Source organism: Geospiza fortis, unplaced genomic scaffold, assembly GCF_000277835.1.
Source record: "Geospiza fortis unplaced genomic scaffold, GeoFor_1.0 scaffold237, whole genome shotgun sequence".
Lineage (NCBI taxonomy): Eukaryota > Metazoa > Chordata > Aves > Passeriformes > Thraupidae > Geospiza > Geospiza fortis.
In genome coordinates, this window is record NW_005054319.1 from 6,296,575 (window position 1) to 6,308,592 (window position 12,018).

At 38.4% G+C, this 12,018-nt stretch overlaps 1 protein-coding gene across 1 annotated transcript in view; it reads right to left on the reverse strand.

Annotated features, from left to right (window-relative positions):
• Positions 1-6,582: 6,582 nt before the first annotated feature.
• The window catches only part of CPPED1 (calcineurin like phosphoesterase domain containing 1), a 40,229-nt gene continuing 34,793 nt past the window's right edge, over positions 6,583-12,018 (reverse strand). The window contains exon 4 of the mRNA XM_031056489.1: positions 6,583-8,652. Within this exon, the coding sequence (XP_030912349.1) occupies positions 8,420-8,652 (233 nt within the window). The 3' untranslated portion in view covers positions 6,583-8,419. The remainder of the gene's footprint in view (positions 8,653-12,018) is intronic.

Sequence of the window (12,018 nt, forward strand, 5' to 3'; positions counted from 1 at the left end):
GTCTGATACGAGGTCAAGTAATGAAATTAGGATATTTTGGAGGATTATGAAGTTTTTAATTTCTTCTCCTTTGACATCACTTAGAAAGGGGCTAACAATTCCAGCATATCAAAATGTTTTTGAATAACGTTTCTGAAGGGTTTTAGAGTCTTAATTTGAGTGAAATTTGGTTCTACTTTGCAAAGGCTGTAAGACTATTCAAACACATAAGGTTTTCTTTTACTAAAAAGCTTTCTTTGCTAAATAGTTATTTTTATCAAGACTTTTAATCCATTAAAATGCATTAGTCACATGTCTTGTTCAGTACTCAGCACTGAAATATTACCTGCTCAGGGCTGAGGTGATAAAAAGGTGCAGTGCACATATTCAGTAGTACATTAGTTACTGTCATGGTACCAGTTTGCAGGCAGAGTTCAGTCAAGGAAAGTTCTGTTTGAGGAAAAAAAAAATCTACCTGTCTATCCTTTCTTCTTCTTGCTTCTTTATTAAGTCTCTGAATGTGGAGAGCCAGCTGGACAATTTTCCTGTCTATTTCTGGGCCTAGGTGTTAATTTAAAATAATTGTATTGAATTTAAGTTGTCATAATTAGTGTCTGAAATCACAAGAGCCTCCTGGAAACTCAGCTTACCCTGTTCCCTTTGTGATGTTTCAGTGTTTCACCCCATTAAAAAGCCTGTGCACAGTTGGAGGCCATTTCTGCATGAAACCACTGGACATAATTTAGTTTTCTGGTAGTATTAAATTAATGAGTCAAAGATGAGCTTAAATGTTGAAGAAAAGGTACTGTGAGTTCCCCAGCTGAGAAATAAATGGTACTGATGGATGTGCTCTATATTTGCAGGGGTTTTATTGTGTTGAAGAATGCAGTTTCTAAGTTGTTTTTGTTTTAGCTTGACTGTTCTTCTTAACTCAGAGATTTAACAATGACGCCATTTTTCACCCCTAACCTGGAAAACACTGATGTTTTTAAGAAAATGAGTCATTACAATTTCTTTATGGCCTTGTATGAGGCTACTTCAGTGTTTTCCTGCAGAGAAGACAGCTCATGTCTCCAGCCCCAGATGGGCTGATGGGTCAGTGCAGAATAATAAAGATATAATTGCATTCATCCATGCATCCAGCATAATAACTAAAAATCCTCAAGTTTTGGATTTTTAAAAAATAATAACATTTGGAAATACTTTGCTTAGATGTTTAGAGTTACTTCTACAAATACATTCCTTGCTGCACTAATATAGAAACTTCTTGTAACGGAGTATTTCTAGCGTTGATATAAAGCAGAAAAAGAGAGTAATATCTGAGAACAAAGCTGTAAGACTGTATTGAGACACCCCAGAAACAGGTACATAAGATATTATATCCTCATACAATATAAGTATATTGCAGCAATTCATGTTCTATTAGTTTAATGTATATAAAGAGCTTCAAAAGAAAATTGCAAATGTTAAGCAAACTGTAAGTTCAGAAGGTAAGAAATAAACCTTATTATTAATTATTACATTAAGGATTTTTATGCTTAATGACACTTTTAGAACTATCAGGATAGAGTCCTAATTATATTCTATATTTTTTAGGGTAAGAAGTGATTTATTTATCTTAAAATATAGTAAATTAAAAATTCATTAAAATTAAAAATTGATCAGATTTGCCAAATAATTCCCTTCATGTTTATTATTTTGTAATAGGCATAATATTCACCAGTTAGTCTGTGGTGTGTTGGAAATACTAATGCTACTACTGAGAGTGAACTATGAACTGGATAATTTTTTAATGTTATGCTGAAAAATTCTGAGTGTTGCCATCAAGCATCAGTTTGATCTCTGTCTCATTAACAGACCTTACTTAAAATGCCATTCATTCAGGGTTCACGGGAGGAATAATTCAATATCCTTTGTGTAGTGGTAGCTGAAATGGTAAAAACCACAAGTGAGCTGAGTGGGAAGATCAGTAAGAATTTACAGTGTACCTGGGAGATGAAGGCTTGCCCTGAATGTGTGCCTGGAGCTCTGGCTTTGCTCATCTTTGAGACAGAGAGTGACAACAGCCAGAGGAGAATGAGAGAAGTCAGCAGGAGTAATGAAAGGATTATCTCCCCAGGAGAAATGGGGAATCTTTCCAGTGTTAATAGACTGCAAAGAAATTTTACTGCAAAGAAATGCTTGGGTTGAACAGTTTCTCATGCTAAAGGACCCAGCTAATTCCAATCCTGGCTTGAACTTTACTTAAAAATGAAGAGGTCAATTCTTGTGGCCTGGTTAAGGGAGATTTGGCTGTAGAGTTGGAGTCCGAGCCTCTGTCAGATCTCTAAGTGTGTCTGGTTTCCAGCCAACTACAGCTCTGCTGCTCAGCCTCTGCCAGGCTATGTCCTAATTTCAAAACAATATCTTCACTATGTTTCAGTCCCCAAGGGCAGTAGCTACACCAGATTTAATTAAAACTGGGAATGCTAATCAGCAGGTCCTCCTGTAACTGAGAGATTTCTCACTGTCCTAAAGTTAAGTGGCTTTTGCCTCCTACCACTGTGGGAAGCACTGAGACAATGCTGCTGGGTGACAGATCCCAGAGTCCACAGTTCCTTACCTGAAACTTGGGAACAGCAGCAGGTTCATCCAGGGACAGTCTGCCTTCAGATACAGTGCAGAGGTTGCTTAATTGAATTCTGTAACAAATCCCCTTTCTACATTTGCAAATCATAAAACAACACCAAGACTTTTACTAATGAATATGTGGAAGGAAATAAAAAGAACCTTGAGTAACTTAATGCCCTTCTCTGCACTGAACTGGCTGACAATTATACATTATTGCAGATTCCTGTTCAAGGCTCAGAGACCTTGATTAGCCAGACTGCCCTAACCAGGGCAGGCATCTCTCTGGCCCCTATGATCTGTGCAACTGGATTTTCTCCCCAGGGTGTGCAGTACAGGAGCACAGGCGGAAGGAAGCAGAAGCACACTCAGAAGTAGGAAATGTCCTGAAGTTCAGCAGTTGCAACTAATCATTGAAGTCAGCAAGGTGAGCAATTATTTACTCTGCTGATTTAAAGAAAGAGGGGGGGAGTGAGGAAGGGAGAATCAAGCAGAAATAGTAAGCAATAAATGTACATGCTTTAATTTTCACTGCTGTAGTGTTGTGTAAGAGTACAGAAATTTCATGGGTTTTACTTTACTTCCACAGGAAGTGTCGTGTTTGTATTTAATTTCTGGTAACCCAAGGGCAAAGCAAAGCAATTAACATGTTGAAGACTTAAAAATAAACTTCAGAAGCTTCAAGTAAAATACCTTTAGCTGATTAGTGTTACAATGCATCTTTAATGAGAAATAAATGAGGATTGCATTGTTTCTTAGGATAAGGAGAGTTGTTAGATATCTGCATTGATAATACAGGGCTTAGAAATAATCTGTGAGCTGCTTTTCTAGAAGAAAAATAGGAAAATTCTACATGGCCTAGTGTACACATAAGAAAAACAGTGAAACAAATACATTTATACAAGTTCTTTCCGTAAAAAGCTTATTGCAAAGCGAATTTTAACATGGTTCTGTTGCTCTTTGGATTGTTTACTCACCCCTTGCTGTGTATTCATATTTCTCTATTTTTGTCCAACTGTTAGTTTTTCTTCAACTCTGATTTTACTACAAACTAATTTGTATAAAAAGTGCGGTCTGTAAAATGTAGAACTAATTTTGAATGACCCACATATAAAATACTACCTCCTCTTGTACCCACAGCAAACAAAATTCTATGGAAAACAAGGCTCAGAAATAGACTTTACAAAATATTTCTTTACAGTTATCCTGTCATGGCTGTGTACTGAATAAAGGGAATATGAAAAGTCCTTTGATTGGGAAGATTGGCAGCATCTGTGTTTTTAAATAGAATTATTTTAAAATATGCATGAATTTATTGTCTTGGTTAAGTTGCTGCACAGTAAAAAGGAATGCTGTTCTCTGAACAATAACTGGTCTGTCTCAGTTCCCAAATTGGGTCACAGACAGAATGCTCTGGTATTTCTCTCTTTTACCTTGCTTTCTTGGAGAAGTGATTGATACTGTAATCCTTACTGCATTGAGGTGGTGTACTGATAAAACCTAGTGTTTTTCATGAATGACAGATCCTCTTCTTTTGTCCTGTTTTTGATGTAGTTGTATTGTAGAACACCTTAAAGAACAATGTAGAAATCTGCAGTCTCAACAAAATATGCTGAAATGTACTGAATGAGTACAGCAATCCCAGTTATTGCTGGAGTTTATTTTTGGTAATAAACACTTCATCTTCTGTACAGGACTGTGGTAAAATGAAATAGTTTGAATTATTAATATTACACCATTTTACAGTCATCATACCTCTAAATATGCCAAATAACTTCCTAAATATCCCCACGAAGGACTGAGGGTGGGGTGAGGGTGACAATACTGTTCTATAAAGCTCATGTGCTACATCACTTCTCTCCAGCTCTATCTCCAATTGCTCCAACAGCTGAAGAGGTTGGGAAGCGTCCTACCTGCAGTGCTGGTGACACAACCCAGGGAACCCCTGGACAGGCAGCCTGCCTTGTGTGGGGCTGTGGATCTTGGTTTGTTAGAGCAGTATGAGCTGCCTTCCTGTATTGCTGTGTCTTTTTTATATGGCAGGTGAGAAAGATTTGAATACAGATAATGCCATTACCAGTTAATTTAAAAGGCCAGATTGTGTTTTTTTAACAATGCTAGACCTTTCTAAGCAATGTTTCAGAAAGATAAGGATATATTTAGAAGATGGATGTTTCAATTTCTGGCTGCCTAAAAGTGACATAACAACATTATAAATTTAAATAGGATGACGCTTTAATGGGTCTCCTAGAGGAAAAAAAGAGGTGTTTATTAGTAGAAATGTTCTAAACTATCTGCATTTGACAAAGTGCTAATGGAGAAAATTACTTCTAGAGAAACATATGAAAATGTCAATTAAAAAAAAGTAATGGCTCCCTAAGTTGTGGGTTGTGGTTTTGCTTTTGGAGTTTTTTTATTTTTAAATTTTTTTTTCCTGAAGAGAAGTGTGTTTTCTGGGTGTGTTTTCTGTATTGCTTGAAAAGCTTCTGATTTGTCTGTGTTGCCTGAGTTCTGGGAGTGTTGGGGGATTTCTGGGGACACCCCTTCACCCCTTCTGTATCTGCTGCTGCACAGTTGTATTTCATTTAGGCTGGAAGCTGGTTTAATAGGCTGGTCTAATGCTTCTTCTCCATTATGTGTTTTGTTTTTACACTTTTTTTAGGGATTATTTTCCAATGAAGTGTCCACAAGCACAGTGCCTGCACCCTAAACCACCTGGCTTTGCACTTCCATATGTGCCAGAAATGTGGTGTCTCATGTCAGCAGAGACATTCCTGGTAAATGCAGAGTATTAATGAACTGGAAATTCCCTCTTTACAATTTTCTGATGCCAATCAGCTTTTCTCTGGTGACTGGGAATCCTGGGATGCCAGGTAATGTCAGGGTTTGTTAGCAGGCACACTGGGAACTGCTGGGTGTGTGAAGGTTGCCCTTGCTCTAAAGGACATTGCTGGGTTCAGCTGGAGTCTGCACAGAAAGGCTCGGGGAGGGCATGAACAGAAGCAGCTTTCTCCCAGCATCAAGCAGGGACACAATGAGCCTGCAGTGACACAGCCACTTGTGCCATGACACACATGGGGACCTGGGCCCTGTGAAGCAGGGAAATGTTTAGGTTTTCCTGCTGCTGTTTGATTTGCTTACATTAGATGTGTCTTCAGTTATTTTTCTCACAGCAGAATAGAACCAGCTGAGGATAATGTCTGGGAACACCAGACACTGGGAACCAAGTAGCTGAGCTGAGCTAAGAAAGGAATCATCAAGCAGTGACCATGGCATAGGCTGTCTGCAAATAAGGGTGCCAGGGGAGACTTTACTTCTGCCAGTGTAAAATGTGATTTTTAATGAGACAGATGTTTCATTTCTGTCTCTAATCTCCACGAGCTGAATACTGTAGCTCTATAAAAATATTACCTCCATTAAAACCTGCAAGATGAGATGCTGTACCCAAATGCACTAAAGGCAAGCAGTAGGCAGAGTGTACTCATGTCTTAATGACTTTTTGGAAAGGTTCAGAAATAGTGTGTTCTTAAATTTGCTTACACTGAAGCTGGAAAACCAGTATTTCTCCCAAAGACTTTGTTTTCAGTCATTAGCCTCATGTTCACAAGTCTCCCCTCAGACTGTACTTAATTACAGTAGCATTTGGTTACCTTCACAGGTTCCTCTGCTGTTCTAATGGGAATTTTTCTCATTTAATAAGAGACATCGAAGTTTATCTCATCCTTTTAGCAGCCTAAGAGAAACCAAAATGAACTGTGGTCACTTGGTGTTTTTTAATCTCTGTCCAGCCCCTTGAGCCCACAACAACAGGAGGACTCCCTTGCTCTCGTTTCACCAGCACTTTGAACTGTGAGTGACATCTTGCTTTAAAGGCAGTCATATGATGACACTGACAGAGAGTTACAATTACCAACCCTGCTGGAGGTACCAAAATAATGTCCTCAACATCAAAAGATGTTGTTTTAAATTATAATTAGGGTCTCCATGGGTGAATTGTTTCATAATTTAACATATTTTATTTTTCTTGACATAAACAAGATGAGGCATAGTGACAGCAAGGACCTCTGCCATTTCAAATTAGTTAAAGCATCAGTATTAATTCTTAACCAGCTAATTACACTAAGAAAAGTGAGGAAACACAATTTGTTATTTATGCTGGAAAAAAACCACATTCTTAGCTTATTTTTGTAACTTTTTACTACATACAGGAATGTCCAGCCACAAACTATGGTTAAATATCCTTCCCATGATTGTATTATATGGCTACAAAATGTTCTCTCATTTTCCACATTCTACTGAAAATGAGACTGTGAAAACATTCAGCTAAGCAAAAGCAGCTGGAGAATAAAAGCAAAATCACCTCTTTTCTCTCTGAATCCAACATTACCTCTGCTCAAGCTGCTGCCATGGGGCTGCAGTCCCCAGGTGGGCCCTGTCCAGCTGCAGGTACAGCCACTTGCTGCAAGGCAAAGGTGATTTTACAGTCTCAGCAGTTTCATAAATCAGGCTTGAAGGAGACTCCTTGATAAACTGTTGTAACTAAAATGTAATTAAACTGACTCTTCAGCACAGCATTCCCTACCTTTCACCATCTTTAAATACCTGTCATACCCTCTAGGGAACACTGTTGTATGTGAGTACATACATAAAACGGGACAGAATGCATGAATGATGCTCTCTGTGTTCCTCCCTCTTCAGGTGCCAAAGCTGCACCAGCTCCAGTTCCAGATAACCCATGGCATGGATTGTAATGTGTTCAACAAAATACTTAAAAACCCCAACAGCTATGACTTAATTACATGAAGAATTTATTTGCAACAAATTAGATACACTTGCTAAAAAAAGAGGTGGATTGCAGCATGTAAACTATTTTATAAATTTGTTTTAAAAGACTTATTGCAGTGAAGAAAACATACTTTTTAGGCTTTTCAATATTTTGTAGTATTCTGTATTGCCTTACAGTAAGGCACTCTACATTGCATTTGGAAATCAAAGTTCTCTGTTTGTCTAGGAATCAACAAAGTGACTTCTGATTACAGTATTCTGTACAGAATATTCTCCCCATGCAATTATTGCAACTTCCATAGCTAGAGCCAGGATATGTGCTAATTGAATGGCAGTGAAATTTCAAAATGGAAGCAGTTGTTTCACCTTAGTTTCTGTCAATGACATTTATATCAGCCTCATTTACAGACTTTTCATTATATAAAACTATATAATGGAAACTATAAAACTATATAACATTATATAAAACTTTATAACAGATATAACAGAAACCCAAGCTGTGACTGCAAACCAGAATGTGTCTCCTGTTGCTCCTGGCTCTGAAGAGCTAAGAAAATAAAGTGTGGGAAATGGGAGAAAATATGACACCAAGGTAATAGGATATGATCCAAAAGTTGCTAAAATTCACCAGTAGTCTGCTAACTTCACATTTTTTGAGATTTGTTTCTGTAAAATGTGCCCCATTTATGTTGTCCAGAAGGTAACAGAAATTACTACATTTATTGGTTTTGAAATACCCTAGCAAGTTAAAGGGTTACAGACACCAGTTTCTCTGTAATAAGAAAGTATTACCTAGGAGCAAAGCAAAAATTCTCAGACCTGTACCTTTCAATCACACATTACCATATTAGCTCTGCTCTTCTCCCATATTCCTCATAGGTCTCATTTTCAAAAAGAAAAACATGTCAACAGCTTCGTTGTTATTTAGGACGACAACAAACTGAGACCTGTTCTGGGACACTGCAGTCAGAAATCTGAGTTCTGCTTGGGGAAACTTCAGGAAACTGTTTACATTTATCTAACACAGAAAAATCTCTTTTGCTACAGCCTACTTTTGCTTAGCAAGCATATCCAGCAGCTCCTTCTCTATGCCATGGCTGCCCAGGTCAGTTAAGCTGTAGTATCTGTGCACCACCTCCTCCTCTGTCACAACCACCACTCGGAGGCCGTGTGTATCCTGTCCCAGCTGACATCCTATAGCTGATGACACCACCATTTCCAGGCCTTTGTAGGACCCTCCAGCATTCCTGTGGTAATGCCCAGAAAATACAGCTCGAATGCCTGGTAAAGAAAAAAAGAAAAAAAAAAAAAAGACAGAGTTTATATTTAGTTAGCACCTTACAGGTGACAGATTTACCTTCCTTCTTTAATGACTCATTAAGCATAAAGTTAAAACTAAAACATTTACCCAAACTTGCATTTTAAACAAATAATTAGTAAACAGCATATTAAACAGTAAACAGTATTCTAATAGTAATAAATAATTAATCAAACTTTATTGTGCTCCACCAGCTGTGTTTAGGTTTACTGGACTGAGTTCTTTATGCCCACTGCAAGGTGTGTTTGCTTTCTCCCCACTCCTTTGCCTAGAAAGAAGGGACAGTCCAGAAGCAGCTGATTAAAATGAGATCCCTGCCTAGAGAATGATTGAAACACAGGCTGGAAGGCAAAGAGAGCAGAGCTGTATTTGTCAATTAGCATGAAGAAAATTTCCCAAGGAGAGCTTAAACCTCTACACCCAAGGCCAGTGACCTTAGAAAAAATAAAGGGGCAAGACAAACAAGAAACACACATGAGAAGGTAAGTTGTAGTCATTTCACAAGACACTGAGGGTATCACAGATGGAACCAGAGCCAGGTACATCGAAGAAATCTAATAAAGCAGAAGTTTTAAGAAGAGAGGGAGAAAGAGGAGCAGCCAGGAAAGGAAAGGTTGGCACCTGCAAGAGTCAGGCTTGGAATGACATGAATTAACATTTATCATGTATGGGGACAAACAAGGCACGTGACTCTGATTCCCTCTCTATTTTTAAAGACTTAAGGCTGTTCTGTTTCCTTTTTTTTTTAAAGCACCCCAGATTACTTACATTTTGGACTTCATTGGAGTAAAAAATATGGAGTTTTTACAGAAATTTGGAAACAATTTGAAATTAAATGAATTGTGTCATCCTCACCTCCAAACCACTAATTTCTACTTTTGTTTCTGCTGTCTTGCAAGCATAAACAAATGTACTTGTTTCTCTGAATGGCCTTTTTGATTGTCTTTACAAATCAGATTCATGCTGCCAAATAGATTATCTTCCCCTCCCCGTATCTGATAAATTTTAACAAAATGCTTTTATTACTACAAAATGATGACACCTTGAGTCTGAGTAAAAAAAAAAAAAACATCATCTTGTTGCTAAGTATTCTCTTTCCTGTCAAAGTTTGCAAACCCCCTCACAAGAGTTGAGAATGCAGCTTCCTCCCTGGGAGAGAAAGTTCTGCCCTGGACAAAGCTTTTCATTCTCAGCTTATTCCACCTTCCTTTGCCATTTAGCCTTTCCAAGCTCTGCCCATAGGTACAGCTGAGCAGCACACTGAACAGCATTCAGAATTTGGTAAAAAAAAATTGATCAGTTTTCCTGCTAATTTAAGGTAGTGTATGTTTTATTTTGAATGGAAATGTGGAGTTAGCATAAATAGCTAGTTTTACAAACAGGATTTGGGATTATGTTTTGGTATGCTTGGTCTAAGGTCCTTAGACCCTTGGTCCAGACTCTTACAGCTTCCTGAAGCTGCATCTAATGCTACTTTATACTGTTGTGAAACAGAAACATTACTGGATCAGATGACTAAAAATACTGGAAATTTTGCTGGCAGGCCAGAGAGGGGAATTTGTGAGACATTACAACCTTAAATGACATTTAAAAAATAAAAAGCTAGCAGCAACTGATTTTGCCTTCAGAGAGCAGAAATCCTGGAAAATAGCAGAGGCAATTTAAAGCCAGAGAGCTGTAATGAGGAATATGCTACACCTTCACATGGAAATCCTTATTTCTCTAGCCAGAAAAAACCTTCCACATTTTTTCCTGCAGTAGATTTAGACCTCTTTCACAGAGATAAAGTAAAAAGAGAAGTAGGTGAACCCATCTTAAGACAGCTGGCTAACATCAATCCTTTGCTTTTGTAGGAGTGAGTGATCTGAAGACTGATATAAAATATATAAACTTGGCTCAAAGTATAGTTAAAAGTTAAGCAGCTTGGAAAGCAAAATATAAATTATTCTGCTGTGTGTCTGGTAAGAGCTACATGGCTTTTCATATTTCAAATCCAAGCCCTTCTCAAACAGCAAATGAGTCAATGTGGAGAACAGAGAATGAAGCCACCTTGTCACTGAGCAATGGTACCAGGGCCTTGTCAGCTCCAGCTTGTCTGTTCTCCTGTTTCAGTGTCTCAGGGCTGATTATCCTGCAGCGGAACCACTCTGGCATGAGGTGAGAAACACTGCAGGACAACTCTGGGAGCTTGCTGGGACCCAGCTGCAAAAACCCAGCAAAACTGGTGAAGTGTTTTTACATCTTGGGAGAAACCCAGTCAGAGTCCCTCAAAAGGCAGTGGTGGAATACAAAGTTGGTGATGCTGCTACTGTAACAAGGTAACAAGGCCTCTTCAGTAATTTCCACTTTTTCTGTGGGTAAGCAGAACTACTTTAGTCTATGGAAAAAATTAAGAATAAGTAAGAATCACAAACGCATAGTGAGGTGCAAACCCATGTGACACACTTTTAGTAGCAGAAATAGGTACTTTGGAAGGGAATTAAGTTCTCCGTGTCCTGAAGTAGCATCTTCCCACCATCCAGAGAATTTGGCATTTCGATTTAAAAGAGGAAAAGAAGCCAAAGCTTTGTGTCATCATATATGTAAGCCAAACCCTGACTAAGTATAATTAGAAGGACAGAGAATACAAAAGTTATAAAGGAACTGTAGTTATGCTAGAGAAAAAAATGTTCCACTTGTCTCATAATTCAAGGAATGATTCTGAGAAACTCATCCTAGACAGAGACACACATCAGTAAAAAAATTTGCCCAGACTTCAGTTTTCAGATACCCTTTAGTGCTAGTGCTCCTATTAACTCATTATTGCTGGGTTCCAGGATGTTACACCTTGAACAAGGACACAAACAGGGCACTGCTGGGTGTTGATGGAGGCTCACTGATGGGGTTTTTGTGCAGGAGCACTTTCAGCTGTACTGCACCCAGTCTGTGAGCTAGCACAAGGAGGAAAGCTGAACCAGCCACTGCAACAACACCAAGATGACAAGCAGGCAATTTACTTTGCTCTTGCTTTTGATCTTTAACATAAAATGAATCTGAGATGTTTGCACCCAAATTTAATTTATTAATTTCAGATGTTTATCTGAAGTAATAATGCCAAGTTGCTAGCAACAGACACCCCCACCCCTTCCCCCCCAGCTCTGTGAGGAAAGAACTGTGTCCTGGCAGACCTTGTTTTTATAGTCCACTTTATCCCAGGTCAGTAAAATGCATCCAGCTATACACTAAAACACACAGTCCCTTCCCACTACAACAGAAGAAAAAAAGGTGCAGCAGTGATTTGTGTTTTATCACTGGGTTCTTAAACAGCAGCTGGAAGAAACACTGATATA